This window comes from Copadichromis virginalis, linkage group LG19 (genome assembly GCF_057382275.1).
Source record: "Copadichromis virginalis isolate Kocher_CV1m ecotype Utaka linkage group LG19, C_Virginalis_male_GT1.1, whole genome shotgun sequence".
NCBI lineage: Eukaryota > Metazoa > Chordata > Actinopteri > Cichliformes > Cichlidae > Copadichromis > Copadichromis virginalis.
This window is the reverse complement of record NC_140636.1, coordinates 25,137,562-25,165,406: the sequence shown is the minus strand read 5'-3', so window position 1 is coordinate 25,165,406 and position 27,845 is coordinate 25,137,562. Positions and strand designations below refer to the sequence as shown.

Genomic DNA, 27,845 nt, shown 5'->3' with positions numbered 1-27,845 from the left:
GCATGTGCATTCACCTAATGTGTGAATAAATGTGCGAATAAACGAGCAAGCCACTGTTTTGTAATTGCAATAACTAACTTTCATTGTTGCATGGAAGCAATATCAACAACTCAGCAAAAACAGTGCACCCAGGAGCAAATTAACCACACATATGGAAGAAACCTTTAAAAAACAAAAATTAAAAACAATTACATTATACAGCTTTGTGCCAAAATATACAGAAGTGAAAAGGAATAAAATCTGCTGTTGCAAGAGAAGCCAATCTCAACAAGTCCAACACACACTGACTGGACGCTTGGCCACAGTGAACACAGAGCACAGGAAGAACATGGCACACCTTCTCCAAGACTAAATAAACAAACAGTAACTGACTTTAAAAGCAACAGAGGCAATCTTTGATTTTGTGTGTAGTTTACCATTTATAGAATCGTATTAAAATAGTTTCTGCGTGTTTTCTCTTATTAGTTATTAGTATTCTTACTCCTAAACCACCTATAGTCGTATTGACGTCTTGAACAACCATTTGAAAAACCTTCAAAGGAAAATATTAACGTTTATAAATGAGCCTTTTCATTCTAGAGAGACTATGGCTGTTAAAAATATATTTTAGCAGTTTCTCCCAGGCCTCCTTGTGATTAAACAAAACCACAGACAGTGAAGACTGATAACTCCACCCAACTCTGCTGTGTACACCTTCCCGAGGAGGATCCGTGAATGGGAAACAGCTGTAGAAAAATACCTTTCTTTTAGTTCACTCCTCCTATAGTGTTGTACTTTTCACCGCATCGTGTCGTTGCAGAACAGATGCATCGGATTCTACACTAATACTTTAAATATTAACGAAATACTAGCAAAAATTCAGAAATTATCCTTTATACCAATGACCAAAGTCACTTTAATAAAAGAAAAATCTGTCTGCTTGTGATAAAGTAGCTTATTAGAAGAGAAGAAAAAAATTTAGCTCTGTTTTTTTCTCAGGTCTTCACTCTGAAGAAACTACAGCCTTCTGTACGTGAAAAGTAAACAAACATTGTGGACTTTGGCTTGCAGAGGTTGTGGTTGAGAAGATGGACAAAGAGGAAGTAGGCATATTGTAAGTGCTTGAGGAAGGATGTGAGAAGAGCAACCCACATCAGTGTGTTTGCTACATGTACTCCTTCTTTTTCAAATGGAGTCCTGGTTCTCATACCTGGGCAAGGAGATATCGTATATAATATTCCTTTAGCTCTTTCATTTAACATAGTATTGAGTTATAAAGTAAAATTCTGGGTTCCCATCAGAATAGAAAATGCAGCAAAGTGCAACAAATGCACAAAATCATCCTGTAGGATAGTGGTTTTATTTAACCTATTAAATTGTTAAACATTAGTCCTTCCAGAGCAGAGAGGCCAACGTTCCCAGGTATAAGAATTAAGCCTGCATTTGGTTTGGTTTAGTGTTCCATTACAGGTCATTGCGATCAGTCACCGCATGCAAGTACAACATGTATAGTCTGGGCCTCGTGCATGACAGCATGCTACACATTCACCAGACGATCACACTGAGGCGCAGGCGTAGACCACAAACACACATCGCACACACATACAGCACATGCATTCGCACAGTTTTTATACACACACGCAGATCAAATAATATAGAAAGTCGGCTGTACAGTCCAGTGTGAGAGGAATGGCATCGCCTGAATTTACTTTTTTGTTTTGGCTGAGCTATGAATGCAAAGCTGTTGGATTCTTTTGGCTGAGTTAGGAAGTGATCTGAGTGGGTATTTTGGCTCAAAAGTACAAAATGAAAATATGTTTAGATGTGTGCGAGACTTAATGTGCAAATGCTTTTCCAACTGTATCACCTAGAATAATGTTTATATTGGACAATTCTGCAAAACTTTCTATTATTTTTTCCTGTGCCAACCGTAAAAAAACTGCTATAAAATATCAGTTGTTCTAACATCCATGGCTGGAACTTACAGTGTGGTTTAATGTAATATTGTGGTCGTAAAATATGATTCCCCCCCCTCAAGTCAATAACCCAGTCACATTTCCATAAAAGATACTAAAGTCATGACCTTGGCAGACTACATAGGCTTCACACTCAACCGCAACTAAATTCCAACTCCCTAAACTTCCACTTGCCTGCACAGCATACTGCTCCGTGCGCTGGCTACCCGCAGAATCATTCAATATGAACATAAATCCCTGTGTATATGGAGTTGGTATAATCTCTTCAATGGACATCACCAAAGGGCCTGTTGATATAATAATTATTTTAATTTATTTTTTCATTTTTGGTTTGTTTTATTTTTGTTTTCTTGTTTTTTGGAATGTGTATGGTTGTGAGGGGGGCAGAGGTGGGGTGGGGGTATAGCGTGGCATCCTTAGATTTAGTGCATTAGACAAATAAGGCTTCCCTGGAAGGGACTGATGCAGCAACAGGGGCAAAAGGTACAAGTAGGACAATCAGGGCAGACAGCAGCAGCAGCTATATAGAAGAAGCACCCCCCACCTATAAGGGTGGGGGGTGCTTTGGTTGATGCCAAAATCAGTTATAGTGCCATGAATGGATACATTGCACAATCCCTTCAATGTAAAGCACTTTGTATTCTCTTGTTTAAAAGTGTTTTACTCTTAAACATGCTTTGCAGTACATACTAATTATGAAATCCAACCCCTAACCTTGGCTGTAGCTTACTTGTCCTACATGTTAAACCACACTGGCTCATTATCTGATCCAGCTGATTTTCACAAGCTCTTCAGAGTGCACCAGCAATGTAGGTACAATGTGAAGAGTGGGACTTCAGCACAAGCTACATGCTTTAAAAACAAAGTAGGGCCAAATAGTGACGTTCACTCATACCAGCTTGAGCCTAAGTGGGAGCAGGACCACAGGGAGTGTAGTAAACGCTCCAGTGACAAATCAGAAAAGCGATAGCGGACACCCTTAAGCGAAACAGGAGCTAATAGATCGACAGGCCATGAACAGATTGCTGTTACAAATCCTGACTGAAAACCAATCCTGGCTCTATCACTTGTGGCTTAAAGTGGATGACATGGCCCGATGGATATCAAGCCGAGGGTGAGGTGGCAGCGAGAGGAAGGTAGAGTTGGTTTGGAAGAAGAAAGGAATTGTGGAACCTTATAAAATGCAAAGAAGAAGAAGAAGAAGGAGGAATTGAAGAAAGAAAAGGAAAGGAGGAAGAGGAAGGATTAGATTTCATTTCATTTGGTAAAAAAGAAAGCAAAAAGAACAGATGATCATAAGTCAAAAAACATTCTGAATGAATTTTAAATAAAATCGTAAACTTATCATGCAAAAAAAATCAGGAGAAAACATGACTTTCTTCAGAGTAACCATAGTGGTTACCAGTTAGTATTCAGCTCATTCTCTTTTGCTATCGACTACTCTCTCCTATTTTCCAATATACTGATGAGTTGATTTGTTGCAAGTGAATTCACGCTGAGCTTCATGCTGGGGAAGAGTGGGAAAATATATCTATACATACAGAGTAAACCAATCTGAAGAACACACTTTATACGAACACAAATATAATAACCCATGTAAAGGTGGATTTTGAGTGTACATGCAGTACACCCTCAAATACACACGCAGGCAAAATTAAAGTAGAAAACTGACATAATCAGAAACTCACGTACACATACAGTAGATGAAGGCACTATTGCAAGCAAAGTCCAAGTAATATTTGTGACAGAAAACATCGACACCCTTTCCCACATTCACCTCAGAATCACTTGGGCTAGATGTTTGGGGTCAGGGAAACATTTAAAGCATGAAATAACACTGAGGGTTAACGGTTTTTTATTATTATTTTGAGGGTATGCACAGCACTTTTGCTTTCTGTTGAAAATTCCGAATGAACGGAGAAAACCAGAGCTGTCCACAGGAAGTCATTTGGGCTTGCCGTGCTGTCATCTAACCTTCCTGCCTGTCTGTTAAAACAGGATGGGACATGCTGATTCATCTGCCCCATCTCGTTGCCTTCTCCTCAATTGTATCTCGTAATTCCGAGAAATAAACAGTTAAAAAAATTGCTTAACAGACACTCTCATTTGGTTCAGAGTTCAAAGAGCCACATTGTATTTTATCTCTTGCTACATCTGCACTTTTTCTGTCTGGCCTTTCTTTGTGTGGCATGTGGATTCCAGTAAGTAATAACAAGAAAATGAGTCAAGACACTCACGACCTTGACATCTAAATTTCTGTGGAAGCGGGGGAGCCAGGCACGGTGGAATAAAGTGATAGAAAAGCAGTTCCACTGCCAACAAACAATCTAGCCCAAGAGTTGGACACACAAAAAAACACACATGCTGGCATGAACACGCACACACACACACACACACACACACACACACACACACACACACACACACAGAGTCATTCGTGCACTCACATATTCTTCCCCACCCATCCCCCAGGCAGCAGACAAGGCAGTACATTCAGGGTAACGCAGAGTCAGTCCCTTAGAAATCCATTGGATCCTCCTCCGCGAGGCCATGATTGGCAATGGTTCTGCCTCCACTTTTCGATGGCATCCCATCATTTTCAGGTTTTGCCACAGGGGGCGAGGTTAGCCCTGATGCCCCGTCTGGCGCACCCCAGGCGTCAGTGGTAGGTGGGTAGAAATCATCTTCGAAGCCGCAGAAGCCTTCGTCAACACCTTGATCGTAGCGCTGGTAGGTGGAAGCATGCACCTCATTCTCTCTGGCTGTGATTTCCAGAGTACTATTCCACATGCCATAGCCAAAGTATATGAGCACACCTACAAGAACAGAACATGTTAATATTTTTCACACATACATAATCCAGTGGATCATATTTATTAGACCTTGGGGCATGATTTTAGTTGCTTAAATAAAAATACAGAAAAAAAGGAAAATCTCCATCAACCTAAAAGCTCTGTTGGACTCTCCTTTTCCTTTCAGCCGTATCCTTTTGGGGGTTGCCACAGCAGATCATTTGCCTCCATCTCACCTTATCCCTAGAATCATTTTCTGTAACAACAAGCATGTCCTCCTTCACTACATCCATGAATCTTGTCTTTGGTCTTTCTCCTTTCCTCTTGCCTGGTAGCTTCATCTTCAAAATCCTTTGTCCAGTATACCCACCATGTACTGTGTACATGCCCAAGCTATTTCAGCCTTGCTATTGCGACATGAGCTGTCCCTCTGATGTCCTCATTGTTAATCTTGTCCATCCTGGTCACTCCCAAAGAAAATCTTAGCATCTTCATCCCTGCCACTTTATCTTAGGCTCCTGAAGTTTTGTCAGTGCCACTGTTTACAAACCACATATCAAAGCAGGTCTCACTACCTTCTTGTAAACCTTCCCTTTCACTCTTGCAGCTATAGAGGCAAGTCAAAAATAGGTGCTCAGATAGATACAACTGAGGCAGGAAGGAAAAGGAAAGTTAGATGCCCCAGGTCTTCCACAATAAAACAAACAAGAAGTCACACACAGTCTGTTCTTTATTGGTCACAAAATTTTAATTAAAAAATAGTTATTTTTAATTACTCAGTCGTTACACTAAGTATCAACTGTCATGAGTCATTGCTTACAGTGCAATATTTTGGTTGGCTTTTTGTTTCACTGCTATATTGAGATGGAAGCAGCCAGTTTTCATATAAACCATTGCCAAACATATATACATTACATTCTATAATTATATTGAAAAAGAGCAGAAGAACATGGAAATAATTTAGCAACCAACCTGCATAGTGATTAAACACGACAAAACTAAAACAAAAGTCTCATTAAGTTCCTGCTTGTCCTTCTACATGACTGACAGGTGTGGAACTGACTAAATAAAAGCATTATCTTTTCTCTTTCCGAATGTTTTAAAGTTAATTTAAAAGCAAACAAATAAAACATCATTTACTTACCCACGAGGCACCAGATTGAAAATCGTATCCAGGTGATTGCAGACAGTTTGAGCATGAGGTAGATATTAACCAGCATGGCTGAAGCAGGTACGAAGGGCACACAGGGTGCCATGTAGGGAAGTCGCTTAGGATTCTCTGGTTGTTGCAGGATGATGATGACTAGTAGGGCAATGATAATGATGAAGACGATCAATAGCAGCAAGGCCCACCAACGACCCTCCCCAATAGTGCTAGCTCCTGAAAGGAAGAAATAATTCATTCAATTCAGTTCAACGCTTTTATTATTTGTTGACCAATCTGTGCCTGAATCATACAAATGTGAGTGTGAGTTTGTTAACTTGTTCTCACCAAAAATTATGAAGGAGCAGAAAGCAAAAATGAAGATGAAGAGCAGCAGAACACACACAGTGACAGTTTTCCCCGTTGCTGGAGTCGGTCTATCCATTTTTCCCGGTAGGCCCAGTCGGATCCTCAAGGTGTAGTAGCGTGGTCCAATCAGCTTCTTTAACCGCCGGGACAGGCCACCTTCTGATTCTTCTGCTTCAATACCAGTAGTCATATCCACTGTACCATAGTTAGGGTGATTGGCCGTGTATGCATTTTTATCTGGTTTGCCAATCAGCATCTCATTGTCACCCAGTGAAGGCAGGTTTTTGGCTCCGCAGGTGTTAGTGGGCGGACCGCCATACTCATCGGCCTCGCTGGTTGGTGAGCAGGCGTCTTTCTCACACTCAGCCAGAACGCCTTCCTTCCTCTTTTTATTCTGCTCCTCAGAGAGAAAGTTCACGAAACCATGGATGTCTCCCTCAGGTTGGTAGCGTAAGAGAAGCACACAGAGACTCACCTGCAAAACACATGTCATTTATAAACAGGAGCTCCATCACAAAACCATTTTTAGTAGTGACATTCCCATTCCACAGGAATTGTGTGGATGTTTTATTTCAAAACAAACGGCTCAATAATTAGTTTTTACAAAAACTGACTGGTTCATAAATCAGTGACTCATTATTATCTTAGTTAACTGCTTACCATCTAACTAGTGTTGTGCAGCCATGGGTAGAAGGTAATCTTTAGAGCCTGATAAACACATGCCCACATGTCTTGTACATACTGGTGACTCTGTTAAGATTTGTTGTCTATGAACACATACAGCTATCCTGTTATCATAGGAAATCATGCACTAGAGAGATTATTTTTCCTAGCAAGGTATCTGTTATTGTGTGCAGTATTTCATAGCTCCTTTAAAGAGCAGTGCTTTTTTGTCAAATCTGAATGTATAGCTACTTAGGAGAAGAAACACCAATCTTTCTGTTTTCAGGCTATAAATTTCTTAGAGTTGAGATGAAAGCTGAGCAACGCATCTTCACTTAGTTCTTATAAAACAATTGTTGCTGGATTATGGATGCCCCCTGGTTACAAAATACTGTGAATTGATCTCTGTAAGGCAGTGTAATACAGTGAGATTGTGGCTTTGTATTGTTCTGCTTAGCAGTTGTTGCTAGTATGTTTGTTTAGACATCCTTAAATACATCTCAAGGGCTTTATCCAGATATATTAAATGCATTCAGTTCAATTCAGTTCAATTCAATTTTATTTATATAGCACCAAATAGCAACAGTTGCCTCAAGGCACTTTATATTGTAAGGTAAAGACAATCAGATGCCCCTCAATGTGGAAGGAAAAACTTCTTTAAAGAAAATTGATCTAAATAATATTGAGAGTAAGCTTCATGATGTACATGTTTCCATTATTATTATCCAACACTCACCAGGGTATAGGCCAAAAGCGTTCCTATGGACATCATCTCTATGAGGTCTCTAAGGCTGACCAGGAGGGACAGCAAGGAAGCCAGAAAGCCTGAAACCACACAGGCTACAACAGGGGTCTCTGTGTAGGAAGACACATGGGCCAGGAACCTATAAAAAAGAGATGAGATGAGACTCATATGCAAACATCATTAAGAATGACATATAAATAAAAATGCAAGTACAGTGTGAACTAACTTAAAGAGCAGGCCATCTCCTGCCATGGCATAGATGACCCTGGGCATGGGGAACAGCGAACCCAAGAGGGATACAGTCAGTCCAGCTATAGAGCCTACCGCCACTATGTACTTTGCGAACATACAACCATGCATGGCAAACATCTCCATCAGTGGTGCATCCTCATCAATTTCATTGTATGGTACCATCAGTGTCAGAATCACAGAAACCTGGAATAAAAAAAACAAACATAGTGTTGATTATTACTAAGAAATCTTTACTGCAGTTCTCACCATAAAATCAAAATCTCATCATGAATCTATTAAAGTACAGAGAAACTTTAATACCAGTGTTAACAAGCAGAAATATTAGATTTTTGCTGCCAGAATTATAGTGTATTAATGCTGCGGGATGATGCTGCAGAAAAGAGACTAATTCGACTTCTTGTGGAGGCTCTTCTCAGAGTAACTCTGTAGAGCCTATAGTCACATCAACATTTAGACCCTAGATACTAAAAAGAGTTGAGCTACATCCTTAGAGCTTAGTTTTGCTTAGCTAATATGCTCAGCACAGAGCATGCTCCATCACATGCAAAGTGGTCATTACTCGTGCCTCACTCAATATGTGTGTCCCTGTGTCTGATGTGTGATATCATGCAGAGCCATCTGTCACAAATGCTGTGCTGCTAATCAGATAGATTTGCATCAACGGATTACAGAAGGGGAGTAATAATAATAAAAAGCACTAACCCCTTACAGAAAGGAAGTTAACATCCATTATTTACTGTATGAAAAGACTGGCTAACACTGTGTGTGAACCAGTCATAAGGGGGTAAAGTAATCTAAAACAAATCTACAACAACATATTTGCTTAGAGCACAAATCCGATCCCAAAATGTATTTTTCGGTGTCCCCTTCAGCTCACAGTCGGCTAAGTTTAGTTGGCAAATTCATATTACCCATCTCCAGAGCAAAGGACTTCCCAGAAAAAATAATCAGCACAATTCTCTCCCCTGCTGCTCATTGCCCCAACCTAAACTGAAGACCACAGTATTGCAAGGCCGTACAAGGATAGATATGTCATCACTGTGAATGAAAAGCTCAGAAACTGACAAACAAGCATAAGTTTGCCTTGCAAACTCTTTGATTTAAATGTACTGCAAAAATCAATGTCACACACACACACACACACACACACACACACACACACACACACACACACACACACACACACACACACACACACAAAAAGATGTGACAGGTAATGTGTTTAAGCTGATTTCTGAAGATTGAACAGCAGCAACCACGGGATCCTCACAGCAGCAGAAAAGTTATTCCAAGCAGCCTACAGTGAGTGAGATCAAAGAAAGGTGGAGATTAGAGAGAGGCTGGTGCATAGGAGAGCGATGATGTGGAGGAATAGATGTGACTGTGAAAGAGAGAGACAAGGATTTCAAAAAGAAGCACTCGAGTTTTTGAAGTTGATGCAATCTTTGCCACACAAAATGCTGAAAAACGTCTTATATCTGATAGGCTGCTGTTCCACAGCACCCATAGCAACAACCATCCAGCACACATTATGTAATCAGGAAAGCTGTACGGGCTGTAAAGGTGGAGATCATAGATTAGATATACACCCACAAATTTGAAATACAGCATCTTCATATTTATTCATTCCGTGTATTGGAAACTTGTCAACATTTGGGGGAGAGCAGGCAGCTGAAGCTAAAGCTGAATTTCAGCACATGATAAGTGATCAATATTCTTTAGGTTTATAATTAAATTAAGTCATTTTACAAAATATATCAACGGAAACCACCATAACATGAATGACGCTCTACTTTGTTATACACAAAACTATTAGTGTGAATAACAATAGATTTGTCGATTACTTAACAATAGATATATAAAGAATAGAGTGGTCATGTTTGTTTATGCAATGTGTTATAAAGCTAACTCACAGAGACATAGGCAGTGAGGCAGGTGATGAGTGAGGCGGTGATAGCATAGGGGATGGAGGTGTTGGGACTCTTGGCCTCTTCTCCTGTTGTAGCAATGATGTCAAATCCAATAAAGGCATAGAAGCAGGTGGCTGCACCCTGCATCACCTGCAACACAGAGGAAACAGAGCTGATGGATGTCCTAAAGAAAACAACCAAACAGCACAGATACCCTGCTGATGGTAGGGGGGTTTCTGTTTGTTTGTTTGTTATTTATTGTGTGTGTTTATATATACATTCGGATGCATACCCCTGACCAGCCGAAAGGCAGAAATCTCCCCTCGTCCCAGTTCTCCCCATTTACAAAGAACAGGCCAGCGATCATCATGAACACCCACACTATAAGGTTGATGACGTTCAATGCGTTGTTGAAACCAACAGAGTTCTTCACTCCCAAAGCCACTATCACTGTCACCAGCAGTGCTATCAGCAGTGCCAGTAGGTCTGGGTAGGACTGTTCTCCTTTACCTGGAGAGGAAACACGCATGCTTGAATACACAGAAAGACATAAAAGTGCTGTCACCCTGTGGTGCTGAAGATGAATATATCCATTTTCCTGTGTGTTTGGCGTAAAACTGTTTGAGTAAGTGCTTTGTTATTTTTTCAAGAAAATACTAAATTGTCAGAACAAGAACAAGTCCTCTCACAGTTAAGCAGGTTTCTCAGAGAAATGTTTTTCGTTTTCTTATTTTGTCTGATTAACGCCAAATTAAAAAGAAAAGTAGAAAATCCTCACATTATTGGTGCTAGTTCCAAAGCGCTGTCAAATCAGTTTAACTAAATATAGTTTTTTATCAGAAGTACACATAAAGTACAATCATTAATGGAATAAATGTCAATGCAAATTTGGTCTTTTAATAATTTCTCTGAATTTTTCTTTTTCCAGGGTCGAATAATTGTACAACATACATCTAAAATCAAGAACCGGGTTCAACATTTTGAATTCATTTTGGATTTTCTGTAATCCACACAGGGTCAAACATACAACTTCAAATGTACCACTCTTCACCTCAACCCGACACTTTTAGTATCAATCGACAAGCCTCTGGCATAATTCTGGCTGGATATTTAACTACTCTTCTTGGCAGAATTGGTTTCCTGGCACCGGCCCGGCTTTTAAGCATAGCACACACATTTTCAGAAGGGCTGAGAGTGGGGCTTTGGGAAGGTCATTCCAGAAGCTTAACATTAGCCTGCTTTATCCATTCCAAAACCAGTTTTGATCTATCTGTTGGAACACCCATTTGTGTCATCTAGCTATTGATCTGGGGTGAAGTTGATGGATTTTGAGGAGAAGCATAAAGAAGCTTCTTCCTTCTGTATCATTCCATCCATTTAGTGCATTGTACCAATACAATAGTGGCAGAGATGCAGAGCATGTTCATAGGTTTGAAAGCCTCATCTTTACTCCTCCAAACATAACTCTTGTCATTGTGGCCAAATAGTTCAATCTTTGTCTCGCCTGACCATCAAACCTTTCTCTATAAGAAATTTAGCTTATCCATGTGGGCAGCTGAAAATTTAAGTTGAGCCTAAAGGTGTCAACTTTGGAAAAGTGTCTTTTCAAGGTCATCACCATTTCAGTCCATGGCGATGCAACTGTTACCCTGGTATTCCAGCAGTTTCCAGTTCATGGCAGGCTTAAGTGGTTAAGGCCTCAGTGGTTCCTGGCTTGCTCCACATGTCTTAACCAATTTTCTCTCATCTGAGGGTGACAGTTTGGACCTTTTTTTCAGACTTTGACAAAGTGGTGGCCCATCTGAATAACTTTACTTATGTACAATTATTTGAAGTGATGATCATGGAATCTGTCACGAAAGATGTTTGACGTACAATTATTCTTACCAAGAGAAAGAACAGTTCAAAGTCTAAAGAGCTAAAAGGAAGGTGACTTGCATTTGTTTTTGTTTTTTAAATGATGTTTCACCTCTCATCTAAGAGATTACTGAGAACCCACATAGACAGAAACTGTTCAAAGTAATCATTAAATGCTCAAACTTTCCACGATATGAAATCATGTCCATGATCACTCTATGTAAACATTTGACCACAACTATTAATCAGAATAAATAATCCCAGACTAATTTGTTGTTTCCAAGTTTCAGCCGCTCTCATAGAGTATGTTGGAGTATGTGTAGATAATTATCCAAGGGTATTCCAGTGAATTCATGTGTAATTCACAGGACATTCCCCAATGGTCCAATAAAACACCCAAAGCCATGGTTTAATAAAAAATTGAACTTTCCAACTCTGTTTAATTTCTTGGCAACAGAAAGTTGGAAACACCTTTAGATTTGGCACATCAACTGAACTATTTTTGTAAGATAAGTCGTCATAGTGAAGTACTGCATTCCTAAATTAGATACACCCCACCCAGTTGACCATTACGGCAACAAATTTTTAGATGCACATGTTCCACAAGAACTCAGCCTGTGTGTATTTGGAAATGAATGAGATATATTTTAGTTAGATTTCACATTTTTTCCCCTTGGGTGTGGAGAAACAATAATTTCTCTCCAACAGGAAAAGGAAACATCAGCTTTCCGTGATCATTTGGAACGGCTGGCCGTGACACTTGTCATGTGATCACTACCATCACTTTTTCAAAGGCTAACAGGAAGCAACTGATGAGGCAGTGTCAGCCAGATAGAAACATAGCTGGCACACACATCAGCTGGAGCATTGCACAAGATAAGCAGGCATCCTCCTCATGGTAAGATTATGGAAAACTGTGTTATATAGAATTCAAGTTGATGTGCCTGCTTTTACTTTCCGTGACAGTATGACTTCCAAGATAAGCTGCATAATATTCTTTGGATGTTCCTGGGAAAAATAAATTGGTATGGTTTGAATGGTTTCTGAGATAATGTAAGCATTTTTATCTTGGTGTTTTTATTAAAATTTGAAAGATGTGTTGTGATTATCAAGGCAATGGGAGATCCTTTGTATGATAGAAATGGCGCTGCGCTTCTATTCCACACTGATAAAGTAAATCATGACTCTTAGGAGCAAGTCGTGTTAGTGTGCAAATACGGAAGCAGAGCAAAGGCTGGATTTATTAAATGTACTTCTCAAAGTCTAAATGTCAAAGTCTGTTCAAGACCTCAAAGAGGAAGTATTTGTCTTAACTACAACTACAGCAAAAGGAACAGAGCTCTGTCTGACCTTCTGAGGAGAGTGAGGAGGGAGAAAAAAGATAACATCTCTCCAAAAGTCACTTGGGTCAATGCATGTTTTTACCATTAAAGCAAACATGTTTGACAGCTGAACCAAAACAACTAACTGTAGCTGATTGCTGATAAGATGTCGATTCTAAATGAATTACCCTGCTTCTTAATGCCTTTAAAAATGTGCCTTCAAGAAAATTATCTCACAGGTGATTTCTAAGAAGCACTTTGGCTTCAGTTCCCTGAAATATTGTAAATATAACACTGAAAAAAGCATTCACAGTAAACCTGCAGTACTTTACACAATACTTGAATGAATTTCAATCCTGAGAAAATTAGAACCAGAGAGAAAATGTATCAAAGCTGTCATAGCACTGCATCTTTGTGTTACTTACCTAAGCCGTTGAGTGTTCCAATGTGTGAAATCATAAAGTTACTGATGGTGTGATTGGCCAGTGAGTCCGCCATGCTGCTGAGAGCTGACGCCCCCGCTGCTGTGCCAATCAGATATTCCAGAATTAAGTTCCAACCGATGAAAAAAGCCACACACTCCCCCACTGTCACATAGCTGTATGTGTAGGCTGAACCTGTGGTCTTAGGCACACGGACACCAAACTCTGCGTAGCATACTCCTGTGGGGGAGACAGGAAGAGGAGTACAATATAGACACACATAAATTCAGACACATATCAGTGATTTGACTGCATTATCACTAGAGTGAAAGGCTGAATTGAAACTATTGATATGAGCATTAAAGTATATTTTACTATCTCTTGAACCTATTATAGCTGTGCCCCTATAATGTCATTGCCCTTGTAATAATTACATAGGTATTAAAAGGCTTTTCAAATATATCTTACCAGTTTAATGGTAATAAGAAGGACAGCAACCTTTATACTGCGGCTATTGTCCCCTTGGTATTTATGTGATTAGAGAAGCCTTGCATAAATGAGCATGCATAGCTCTAGTCTCACCTGACAGAATGGAGGCAACAGCAGCAATAATAAAGGACACAATGACCCCAGGGCCAGCCATCTCCTTGGCGACCAGTCCAGAGACCACATACATCCCCGTCCCGACGCAGCTGCCCACACCCAGCGACACTAGGTCGACCGTAGACAAAACCCGGGCCAGTCTGGTTCCATGTGAGCTTGTACCCGATATGGCTGAATCTAACATGGACTCCACAGGCTTGGTCCTGAGGACACGGGATGCAAAGGTGTTCCATGTCGACCCCCACTGTATCCTGCGAGGATCCAGCTTCCCTACCAGACCACTCATATTGAAAGCCAATGGGGAGTAGCGGAAGATACTGTTTGACCAGTGTTTTTCCTTAAGTTCTGTGAATGAGTTCTTCAAGAAGATGTGCAGATGTGAGGAATTATTCCTAATCCAAATAAATGAAGAAACTCTGATTTTGTCTTGCAGTCCACGCCTCTGTTTTCAGGCTCAGTAGAATGCCACGTCAGTTTTTCCCCACATAGTGAGAGAGAAAGTAATCTGAAAGACACAAGAGGGATAATTTATTTTTACAGCATTTCACAGCCCATTGCCTACTATTATTCATCTGACACAATGCTTATTTTGGAGTATGCATGCCAAGACATATTAGTTCAAAAGGGGAAATGTATTACAAGTTTGTCCACAAATGAGGTGTACCTGAATGAGGAAACAGCTAATTAGAAATCCTCTCCCCAAAGCCATGTCGCTATAGTAGCAAAGCTCATTAGTGACAGCCCTAATGACATTTTATTTTGTTTGTAAGGGGGAGAGATAGCAATATTAAACCTTGGCAAAACCTCTTCTGTTGTGTTTGCTGATAAATAACTGTAGAATCAGAGGCAATGTACTTCAACTACAACATCTTCGCCATACTTAACGATCACTCCATTAAAATTCAGAATGAAATCTTTAACACGTTTATTTACATTTTACTCTCATGTGAAAATAATACTGGGGTCTTTTTACATAATTATTTTTAATTTATTAGCCTGTGTTTTCACATAAATAAATGCCATATTATATGATGCATTACTTCAAAACAAGCTAAAAAATATTACATGCAAAGCCATGGCAATCATAGGGGCTGAATGTTTTTTTTCCTTTCAGTATAAGTAGAATTTATCGGAATAATTCAAATGCAACTATGTAAATTCCTAGTGCTGCTGTAATGCAGGTTTTCCTGCCACGTTTAAACAAAGCATTAGCTGAGTCGAGTGAGTAACAGATTAGAGATGCTGTTGAAAAGAGAGCTATTAAAGCCATCAATTGTAGCCGAGTCCACCTCTGTCTCTCTTAACAGCAATGAACTAACACTCACCATTCATCTGCTTTAAACAACAAATTCAAGTTACTGAACAAACACACTTACATTCAGCAGACCCACACTGCGCGCCCTCAACTATAACATAAGCCACTCAAATGATGACTGCAATTACTCAGCTGTTTAACCAGATAGAGTGGGGCTGCTATTGTCACTGCACTTAGTGGGTGTATTACATGTGCAGCAGTATAGAAAGCTTAAAAGGTGATTCACTTTGAGCATGGTGGTTAGCTCTGGGTGGGGCGGTACCTCTTAAATTCTGACAAAAGGGATTTTCCTTAATGGAGCTGGTATGAAGCCCTGTAGTTATAAATGACGTGCAGAACCCTTCTGAAATTAAAATTCAGAAATTTCCAGTCATAACCATATATAATAATTTACGTTTAAGAGCATCTGATCAGTAGAGTTCTTACTCCTGGGCATGTAGATGAAATTCTGCTTCTATTCTGTATTTGCACACACATTCTAACAAAAGTTTTTATTGCTCTTCAGACATAAAATGATGACATCTTATTCAATTATCGTAGATTACTGCAATAAAAACTCATTTATTCTAGTGCCATTTATGTTTTATATGAAAATGTACTTAAATGAATGACGCAGTCACAAAATGTGACGCACAAGTGAGCTATGTGTTACAATCACTGGACAAACAACCTGATATTTGTGGAAACAAGATTTTATTTCCGTCATCTCATAGAAGCAATCAATAAGAAATAAGAAAATTTAAATTGAGCGTAATACTGCTCAATACTTGTGCGTGTGTGTGTGCGTGTGTGTGTGTGTGTGTGTGTGTGTGTGTGTGTGTGTGTGTGTGTGTGTGTGTGTGTGTGTGTGTACAGAAGACAGAAGAAGATGAACACATTAGGAGAAAAGAATGAGGATGATGAGCAGACTGAAAAACAGCAAATCTGGTTTCGTTAGTGCACTAAGCTTTGATCACCTGGCTCTGCTTTGTCAATCAATGTGTGTGTATGTGCGGGTTCATGAGTGTGTGTGTGCGCGCGTGTATGGAACATGAGTGTCCAGACAAGCCAGCCAGACCTTAATACCTTAAATTTGAAACAATGATACCTATACATGAATTCAATCACATTCAGCCAGTTTCAAAAATGTCATAAAAGTGGCAGATTAGGAAGACATACGTTCCATTTTGTGTGTATTAGAGTAAGTGCCACACATAAACATACAACCTTTCATCAGTCTATATCTTTAATCAGATCATACAAGTGCTCTGCTTTTCAGAACATCTGCTCACTTAAATATTCTAGGCCAGTTTTCATTGATGATGACCACCACCTGTCCTGCATTGAGTGCGAGCTATTTGAACAGTCGTACTCTAGATCAACAAAACAGAGCCGCACAAAGCCCCGTGGCAGCAGGTGTTCCATCTGCTCTGGAAAAATGACTTCATCTTGCTAATAGTTGTTCCTGGGTTAAAGGTTTATGTGATAAAGTGTCCTGTTGATGTTCTCTGTGTGACCTTTTTATGGTAAAGAAATACACTTTGCTTTCTAGCAGGTGGCATGATGAATGGATCAATGAGAGTCTGTAACCAGGAGGCAAATTTCTGGATCACCCTATATAATGAAAACCAAAACCTCCCTCATTAGTAATGAGTGCATCATCACAGCATCCAAAAGAAAATCTGAGCACCTCTAACAGAGACAGACACTGCTGTTCTTCGGAGTACAGTGCAGAAGCTAAAATGCCAGTGGTGACACTGGCTACTAAATTATTTAATAGAGTGTGGTTGCAGGCAATACATTTTAGATTTTTGCCTATTATTTAAATATCTTTTCATCAGTTGATCTAATTATTTCTGTCACTGAACTGCAGGGGAAGAAATCTTGGAAATTAACACGTACGTATCAAGAAATGTGTAATGTGCACAACACAAAGAGCTAAAAGCATCGCTTTCGTCTCCCAGCATGGGAGGAACTGTTTCACACTCTAATGGATTTTTGAACTAGACACTTCTTTGTTCTTCTTCCATAATTTTACACGCTTAAACAAACACCCATTTGCGCAGATGTATAAAGATCAATAGTTAAATCCCTGTCATCATAATCACCACAGCCACCTCTAGCATCTTAACATTAGTGTGTTTCCTCTCCAGAGGAAGAGAGCTGTCAGAACATCTATACTTGTGTCTAATCAGCCATGACTAAGCTTGTTTCTGTGTCCGCCCCTGCCTGTGTCTGAATTAACTGGATGAATAACCTGATTGAGCTCTCATTGCCTTTACAGTAAGAGCTGCTGTGGTTTAATAAAGTTGAGAGCACTTCTAATTCACTCAACACTGACGTGGAAACCAGTCTGCAATGCATGGCCCTGGCCTCCACAAAAATTAGACCTGGCATGCTGCCCTGGCCCCATTCTCACATCCTGCAGACAGAACAGGAAGCAGTTCTTGGTAGAGCACCTGAGTCAGGGAAATTACAATTTTTGTGTGAGTTTGTTTTCCGTTTTATCACACACTCGATGTCAGTGTCACTGATGATTTGGATGTTTTTTGAAAGAGAAATTAATGTAAAATACAAGTGAGCAAGTCTGTCACTTTGCAATTGCTTTTGTTTTAGCACAATTAGCAAATAGCAGTATATAAAAATGCTAAATTATATTTCATTTTAGCTTAACAAACGGACACACAAACAACTTATGTAAAAGAGAAAATATTATTATGCATAATTCATGTGTGTATGTGCATATCTCCATATTAGTGCCTCTCAGTATTAAGAGTTATGAGGCTAGCCTCTGTGGAGTGTTACACATCAGTGCTTAGAGCCCCATCGAGTCTTGAACACAATAATGTATTACTATCAATCACTATGACTAATAGCAAATACCCTCTTATTTAATCACAGCTAATTCCATTTAGTCATACATTATTATTAAATATATTCTGGTCTATATAAACCAACTCTATTTTTCATGAGTTCCTATAGGTCTCGTACCTGGGAGCAAAGCTATTGTGCTAAAAGCACAATGACCCAGTCAGCAGATCAATAAATATCAGCAGTAACTGAAGGTTTTAACGTGGAAGTGGAAGTCCTAAATTCATTTTCCTCTGCATGGCTGATCTTGGTGGCAGTGTGGCTGATTTAGTGTCTTGGCTCCCCGGCCACAGTGTCCCTGTCTGACAAGCCCAATGAATCTGACATAAAAGAGAAATTGCCACCTGCCAGGTTGATTATGTTGTCTGGCTCATCAGTCACACTGTACCTATCCCTGTACGACCAAAGGCTGTTTTTTACTGTATACATGAACTTTGATTTTCTGGAGTTTCATCGAGCAGGAATATGCTAATATCATACATCATTTGTTTTATTTAATGTCAAACAAAACTAAATGACCACCAGTGCAATAGACACAGCATATCAATATGGTCAGTTCATGAGCAAAGACAAAGAAAACTGCACATGCGTTAAAATAACTAGGTAACACTCAATTCATGCTCCTCTGGTTTATATTGTAAAATAAACTGACTAAAGGTTTAAGAAGAGCAGATAAATATGGTTAATTTAAAGAGATTTAAACTTGGTGGTTCAATGTCCAGCAATGTTGCATCACAGAGAGAAGGTCCTGTGTGTGAATCCATCGGTCAACTGGTTGAAATTATATGGTTTTGGGGCCCGGTAGAGATCATGATCCAACGATGTTTGTTGGATTGATATCTACTAATTAAATTTTCAGTTCATAATAATACAATTGCCGACCCACTGTTTATTTCAGGCAGATGAAGACACATGAAAAATGTTTCTTTGCTTAAACACAGGATGAGACTACCTGGGGAAAAGGCGTCATCATTCATCAAGGGGTAAATAACATATTGTAAAGTAATGGTGCACACACAGTGCACAAGAGCCACTTAAGTACATATCTTTATTTGTTCATGCTGTTATGGTATGTTTTATAAGCTATTTCATATGTAGAAGCACATATAAAATGTATATAGCTCTAAATGTAGAGCTATATACATTCTGATCGCCTATATTTGAAGTGTAGACAACAGGACTATCCTAAGACTATCTATATTTTTGCTGTCTTGTTTACTTGGAAAAAACCACAGTAAACATTTAGCTTGACTTTATGGTAATAACTGATAAACTACATTTAGATCAAAACAATTTTTTTGGTGTTTGTTTTTTAGCATGTTGTATTATGTGTTAATATAAGTACGACTCACGCATCAAGATCTGGTTTAAGATCACTAAGAAAAGAGCCACCTACCATGCTTTTCTCATCTGTTACTACAGAAAAACTCTTATTCACGATTTTCTTATCTTTTGATTCTAATCTTGTGATTTTTAATATGTTAATTCATTCATAAAAATGTTATGATTATGGAGCACAAGACAGAATTAAGACAGACCGTGTGGCCTTGGAACTTGAAATGGGCTCGGCTCACAGTGTAAATAAACAGCATGCTCGTAGAAGATGCTGCTGAACCTTAATTAAGATTCAGGAAAACACAAGAAATCTGTGTCCAAGTGTAGATTGGGCAAAGATTTTCTTAAACAAGCCAAAAAAAAAAAAACACAACTAATGTACTGTATAAACCAATGAGTGGTTAAATGTCTCGAGGTTTCCAGGTTATGTATATAGTATCCACGTTACTGGAATTTCTATTCCTTTAGAGTACTGGAATCAATTTTTTGGCTGTCTCACAGGATTACTCTTTTAATGACTACCTGGACTATAATCGCTGCAAATTTTAACCATTAACCTTAAACCTGTTGAGGCATATTCTAGATTTCTAAGAAACCAGTAAACACAGGGAGGAAATGTTCCATTTCTCAGTCAACTTAAGACATATAATGCCTATCTATCAAAAGTTTACAGTGTGGAATCTCCTGGCACTAGTCCAAAAAGGTACAGACCAATTGCTCTGCATGACTGACCTGTCAGCTGGTCTGCTCCACTCACAGTTTGCAATGCTACATCCTCATCTATCTTCCCCTAATGTAGCACAGTCGGGGCCTGGAGCCTAAAGCAAAATGGATCTGCTTCTACACTGCAAGATAAACAAAAACAGTGCTGTCATTCCCTCTGGCTCTGTGCTTAACCAGCCATATCAATGACATCTCTGTCAATGTGGCCTAAAGCCCTAAAGAAACAACAGGGCCATCTGACACACTCAGGGACTTACCCCAGTTGTGACTCCCTTAATGTTAAAACTTCAACTGAAGACCTGGCCCTAAAACTGGCTTGTTGATTCCGTGGCAGACTTTAGGCGTGCCCTGCTGAGTAATTCTTTGACAAATAACTCCAAAACCATGAAACGCTGGTAACACTCTGAACCAATGGGAAAGGAAATATTGCCTGTGGCAGCCAAATGATGCTTTTTCCTCACAGTATTGTCACTATATGTCCAATTTGCTAATCCCTCTCAAATCAAATCAAATCAAATCAAATCACTTTTATTGTCACATCACATGTGCAGGTACATTGGTACAGTACATGTGAGTGAAATTCTTGTGTGCGAGCTTCACAAGCAACAGAGTTGTGCAAAATATAATAATGTAAACAAGCAAAATACAATAATGGCTACATCTGAAACTAATAAATATATGTACAATATATAATAGTATATGCATTTCTGGATGTGTATACTAAATATTTTTCTACGTGTGTGTGTGTGTGTGTGTGTGTGTGTGTGTGTGTGTGTGTGTATACACATATTTTACAAATTAAATAGAGTGAACAATAAATAAAATATACAAAAATATACAAATATACTCCCAACTGTGTCCAGGATTGTCACTCTGTAGTTCCTCAGTCAGAATTCTATATCACTGACAATACATCTATCATAAACCATGCCTTTAACACAACCCTCTCTAATCTCCACATTTCCTTTCTGATATATTCCCGTTTCAGCTCCGACAGTGCAGAGAATTGTTTGTCATCTCATACCGCTCAGCACTAAATGAATGTAGCGCCTGTTGTGTGCACTGCTCACCATGTCGAAACAGTCCTCTGCCAGTTGACAGTCTTTTATATTTCGATTCCACTTTCACCCGTTCGACCACTCCACACTCCCAGGTGTATTTCATCCCCTTCTCTCTCTGGCAGTGTTTCTCTGACTTCTTTCAAAGGAAAGCCTTGGGGTACTTTCCCAAAGAAAGCAAATGGATAAATTGAATTGACCGAATTAGTGGAAAACAACCTTGCATTTTAAAGTTAACACACGAATAAATGCCAGATTCAAAGTTAAACAAGACTGAATGATGTTCTGTGCTTTGTTTTCTTTGACCTTTCTTAATGGTCAGTGGTGACAGTTTTGAACAGACCAATGCAATTTTTGAGGAGTGACTGACTTGATATTGTAAAAAAGCGAGACAAACTGAGTCAAATTAATACATTTATAAGCATTTAACTAATGATCTTTCATTTGTTTTTGGGGTGAACATTTATTTATGAAATACATCATATTGAGGAATACGTTTCTGACAGCATTGTATTAATATCGTTTTATAATATGGAGCTATTTTCAGAGATCTTTTTTACATTCCTGTGTTGCGCTACTATTGTCTCTTTGATGTAAAGATGCAAATATTAGGTTAGTTAACTGTTTCTTGTTGCTGTTTTCCAATATACCCTGGGCAACACTGAAATGAAGGGAAAATGAGGGGAAATAGGACTGTTCGGGGTAGAAATAGGACAGAGCCCCAGAGGCATCCAATCATTCCTACACAACCAATTCCACAGATTGAAGCTACTTTGTAAAGTTCCAAAATCATTGACTGCATTTGTCAGTGGAACAGAATGCCTTGGTTCACTATTTTATTGATTTTTTAAATAATGGGAGCCAATTGTTTTTTGAAAGGCAAACCTTGAGTGGAAGAAATGGGTGCTGTGTCTGAAAGTGGCAAATACATCAGTGTGTGAAGACTTTTTTATACAGATTACAAAACTGCATGATCCAGCCATTTATATTCATCAGCTACCTTTTAGCAAAGTGTTTTTCTCCAGCTTAGAAACATATGCTTAAGTGGCAGCTTTTAGCTTTAGTGTGATTCCGTACACCCATTTTTAGGAACGATCTCAAAATTGCAAGTGAAGCCTGTGAAAAGAAAAGTAGAAAAAGCCTATTTTTATGCAAATCTGCTCCTAAATAAGCAGTCACTTTCTCAAATCAGAGATCAGATAACATACTGGCCTTCAAGTCTTTTTTCTGTGTGTGTGTGTGTGTGTGTGTGTGTGTGTGTGTGTGTGTGTGTGTGTGTGTGTGTGTGTGTGTGTTCTGATTATATTAGCCTTTATGCGCAAGCAGACTCACTGACGTCAGTGCTGAGCAGCATCTCATAGAGGAAGGGTGATGGAGGCCATAAAATTAAGAGCTGATGTTTACGTGTCTGATTTTCTCTTGGTTAGTCACAGCTATATTTTACAGTATAGAAATTAGTACATCACCTATTCTAAAGAATCAATCTCAATAAATCAATTAACCTCTTATCCAATTCAGGTGTACCTGTACCTGTCATCTGTCTACTGCTGCAAAGAGAGAAAGACACTCACAGCTGCACCTACAGTCAGTTAAGAATTGACTGACCAACTGACTGTGAGTCATAGTACCTGGATACTCAGGCTAGCAAAGTGAGAGCACAGGGACTCCACATAGGCCGCAGCTAGCTCCTGGATTCAAATCCAGAACTCTATTGTTGTGTGCTTAACAGTGCATCACTGTGCTGCTCATATTCTATTCTAAAGTAGTTATTTGCAATATACCAGAAATATTTTGTGTTGAAGGCAAATAAAGATTTTAAAAATAAATATCAATTCCCTTTTTCGTATGTGTCTTGTATCTATCACACGCACACACACACTCACAACTCTTCTGTCAGCGCCTATTATTGCTAATAAAAATGAATGAGAGGCCAGTAGCATTTCATAACCTCTGCAGTAACATAGTTCCTGCCTGCATCTAAAGCCTTGAATAGGAGCAAGACAGTGTGGTTTTGAAATTGAAAATAAAACATATATTATTTATGTGAATGCAATATTTAGATTCAGGGGTTTCATTGCTGAAGCCTTACTACATCTGACACGACCAGCTAGTCTCTAGTTGTTCACTGGGGCAAGAGTCCGAAAGCTTTCGATTAATATTGCTGCCAAGCTGATATTACTAAGTCTGTTCGTTTATTTTGTTATCCCTTTTTTACTTGCACTTCCACACGTTTCAGCATTTGCTAGTTTTATTTAATCGATACTGAAAAAATGACAATTTGTTAGCCTTTGTCGATGCAGGACAAGAATCTTGGGAGAGAGCAGTGGGGAGACATGCAATAAATAGCCTCGGCGCACATATGAACCCACAAGCCTCTGAAGTGGCCTTAAGACATATGTGTCGCCTGCTCAACCCAGCTACAGCACCCGAAAATGGCAGATGAATCAAATATTGCATCGTCTAGGTTAAGAGCGCATTGTTAGTTTATGTATGCTGTTTAAAATTGTTTTAAAGTTGTTTAAAATTTGTAACACGGAGAAATCGTAACACATGAAAAAACCCATATGAGTTTATGAATGGTACCCTAAAGATGTGGCATCAAAAAAGTGTTTTCATTAGATTAGCATTATTACAAGCAGATACATTAAAGGCTGACAAAATAAATAGATAAGTAAACAATAATATACAAAATATTTTAAACACTTATTAAACGTACTACTTTACTGCATTGAAGGAACCATTTTTCTACCCCTTCTTTGCCACATCTCCAATATTGTTATCTAATAAAAGCTATTATCACATGTGCACTGTAGATATCGACTTCTCTAAACATTATCCAACGTATGCATGAGAATGCATATGTACAGAGCAGTCGTATTAGTAATCAAGCAGTCTTTGACATGTCAGCTCGCTAGTACAAATCTGTTTCAAGTTTATTGTGCCAATATGAGATCGATGAAGACAATAGTCCAGTGAAATCAGAGCCAAGTAATAGCCATCTTATATCCTTCTTCCTGCAAGTGCATCCCAACCCTAAACATTTTATTTCCAGTAGTGAGAACACATCTGAAGCAGACAGCCTCCTGCTGTGTCCTGTGATTCTTCTAACACTGTCTGGAGTTAAATTGTGAAGACAGCTAAAGACAGAAATGCTCAATAAACGTCACCAACAAATGAGTTGTGCCTTATCCTCTTCATTCAGCTGCAATTTCAATACATCTCTTCAACATGATAATATTCAGCCAGTGCAAAAGAAATATAAAAGGAGGGGGGTGCAGATGCCCCACTCTTGACCTTTGTTACTGCTAAAGTGCCCTTAAGCAAGGAACGACTGCCCCTCAAGCTTATGGTGTGTCTCTACATGTGACTTCATCCTCCAATGTGAGACCTGGATATCCTGGAGGCTGTTTGACAGAGTGTGTGAGGGATATGCAGACAGACATAGTGCAGTTGCTAAATTGGTCTGTTATATAATATTCTGCTTCTACTTCTTATTGTTGTTTTCACCAACTCAATCATCAGCATCACCATGGTTTTCATTTTCCTATCGGATGTCCATTCAATGGTTTGGATGGACTGCTTTTGACTTAAATGCTAGGAGCTTCTGAACGTTTACTGCCTGTCCAGCATAGATTTTTCTGTTTGAAATAATAAAGTATTAATTATTATTAATACTTTATTATTAAGCATTAATATTGATCAGATATTAATATTTATACATTTTTACTGCTTGATTCTATGGTAATCATCCCAAGATTTTTTGCTTATTGATACATCCTGAAATTCAGAGCAGTATCACAAACCCAAAAATCTGTAAAATAATGTGTGTTAAAAAGCAGTAATTTTGCAATGCCCACTGCCCTTTGAATTGCATAATTCCATGTTGGCAAATTAATTGCTTCTGTGTCAGGAGCATGCCATTTCAGAGAAAAACTCAGAGTGCATGCAATCACAACACCCGTTTTAAATGACAGAGTTACAACTGAAATCAACTTCTCTTATTTCTGTGTAGCTGTAGCAGTAAAAGGCACCTGTTGAGCGATGACAGGGCCATCAAGCTTCAGCGTATTAGCAAGCCATCTGCAGACGACTGCTTTCAGCACCATGGACAGCACGACACCACAAGTGTGTTTTTTAAAGAATTAAGAGCAGAAAAATGAGACAAGGCCTTATGGCAAATGAGAGAGAAAGAATGAGAAAGAGAGAGAGAGAGAGAGAGAGATCTGGCCATGTCATTAGGGATTAGCCTAGTTGAACTGGTTGAAGCTTTAGTCCTCTTGTCCTCACAGACACACACATGAATCAAGTAACATAGTAGTTTGCTTTACTGGACAGACAGACAGACAGACAGACAGACAGACAGACAGACAGACAGACAGACAGACAGACAGACAGACAGACAGACAGATAGATAGATAGATAGATAGATAGATAGATAGATAGATAGATAGATAGATAGATAGATAGATAGATAGATAGATAGATAGAATGTCCACATGTCCAGCTTTATTTTTCCTACCCTGCCCTGATCATAAAGATCAAGTCTAACTCTAATTATGTAATCTTTTCTTTCTCCGACACACCCACTGAGCCAACAGTCTAGGTAATAACCGCATACATACTAAAAACTGCAAATGTTCTCAATTAAAGAACCCACCCTCTTTCATTTGGGTCCAAGTCGCCACTTTGTCTTGCCCTGTCCTCCTCTCGACCCTCCAAGCATAGCCTCCTGCAGCTCTAGTCCGCTGGGAGAAGCGATACCCGCCCTAAACTCTGCCTCCCCCCTTGTTTCTAACGCTCACCGTTAAGGTGACAGGACGGGACCATTGACCGACCATTCCGTCCACTCCGCGAAATCATAAACACACTCCCTATAGGAAAGACGCACGGTTTCCGCCACGTTATAATGCGCCATCACTCGTGAAAAAACTGCACAAAGGAAGACAACAAAAAAGGGTGGGTGAAGAGGAGGGGTGGATAGGTGATAAACGAAGGAGGAGGGTGGAAGGTGATCAAGTTTAAGATAACACGATGGCAAGGAGAACAAAGGGGAGAAAAGCGAAGGAAAAACACTCACTGTGGCACGGCCGGATTAGAGGATACCCATGTCGGATGCTGCAGTCGGTCACCAGCATCAGCAGCAGCATCTCCGGGCTGCGCGGTGCATCAGCGGCAGACAGAGCGGGAGGGAGGGTGAGGCTGATGATGTAAAAAGCTTTAAATCATTCAGGAGCCCGCTGCACGACATGTGACCGTCGACACTGTGTATTATTCATCCGGTTTATTTCCTGACCGGCCAAGACACCAAGCTGACCGGACATCACCGTTGCAGTCCACTACCCCCCCGTGACTTAAACTGATCCAGCCATGACACAAGGATTATCACTACAGTACGCCCACAATATGCCTCAAATTAATATTCGTATCTTATTCAAAATGAAATAGAGAAGATTCGTTATTACTGATCATTTATGGTGAACATATGTGCTCAAAGAGTAAAAAAGTTTTGTCAAGGCCAGTAACACAAAACAAGGGTATAAAAGGAGCATCCCAGATTAACAACTGAAGAATAGTTTAGGTATAACATTTTTTTAAGTAAATCGCAAAGGATATAGGGTTTTAATCTACTACAGTACATGATATTAAAACTCTTAGTATGAAAGAAAAAACTTCAACTCACTAAGAAAATATTTGCTTTTAAGACTACAGGAATTACCCTTTTTTAGTTCCAAAATTAGTACAGAGAGCTTAAATAGGTTTAATATTTTCATGCCGGTTTTAGTACTTTATAATTTCATTGAGCGGATTATCAGTATATCATGAAACTACCAAACACATCTGCAGCAATAAATCATCTTCCATAATGTAAAGCAGGTGGTATTCAGGCATGCCTGTAAAATATAATGATATCAGATTTAGACAGCTGTTGAATAGTTTCTAGTCAAGTGGCAGAATTGATTCCTAGTGTGCCAAGTGGACCCAACATTCACTAGCAGTGAGAGTCATGCAAAGGCCTGTTGCTAAATTATTAAGGCTGCGCTGGTCTCTGATCAAATATTCAACAGATGGCTATGTTGTTTGCCATAGATAGCCTGTTTATGTCATTGTGTGTATTTGAGTATGTTGAGGAGAAAGAGAGACAAAGGCTGTGTATTTGACTTCCTATGCAACATCAACATTGCCAGTGAATAACCTGTTCTCCAACTCACCAATTTCAGCAGCCATTAACCCGACACAGACCTTAACACTTGTTTATCAGCAATATTTCTTTACAGATATGCCAACATATATGTTTTTAGAAAAAACTAACAAACAAAGCTCTCTGTTGCTGCCAGGACATTAAGTAAGGTGGGCAATACTGAGTGGGAAGCAGGTCTTATTAATCTTTACGTTGTATGGATACAACATATACATGTTCAAGACTATTCAAGGCTTGAAAAAAAAACATGATTTTAAGAAATATTTTAGTCTGGAGATTGTTCTCAGCTGAAAAAACTGCTCTTAAAAGAATAACAAGGAAAAATAAATAA

General features: G+C 39.2%; 1 protein-coding gene across 2 annotated transcripts; it reads right to left on the bottom strand.

Moving 5' to 3' along the window:
• Positions 1 to 56: 56 nt before the first annotated feature.
• On the bottom strand, positions 57 to 26,562 carry slc7a14a (solute carrier family 7 member 14a). Of its 2 annotated transcripts, XR_014916696.1 has the most exons (11): positions 26,393 to 26,562; positions 14,014 to 14,539; positions 13,435 to 13,671; positions 10,123 to 10,340; positions 9,834 to 9,980; positions 7,895 to 8,103; positions 7,660 to 7,807; positions 6,240 to 6,735; positions 5,892 to 6,128; positions 4,403 to 4,771; positions 57 to 3,128 (listed from the first exon to the last, which is right to left on the bottom strand). XR_014916696.1 is itself a non-coding variant. In XM_085441226.1 (10 exons), exons 2-10 carry the CDS (start codon positions 14,318 to 14,320, stop codon positions 4,473 to 4,475), a joined length of 2,298 nt encoding a protein of 765 aa, XP_085297352.1. In that variant the 5' UTR covers positions 14,321 to 14,539; positions 26,393 to 26,562; the 3' UTR covers positions 57 to 4,472. The 2 variants fall into 2 exon arrangements, 1 of the variants encoding a protein (XP_085297352.1); XM_085441226.1 differs by having other exon boundaries at positions 57 to 4,771.
• Positions 26,563 to 27,845: the final 1,283 nt, after the last annotated feature.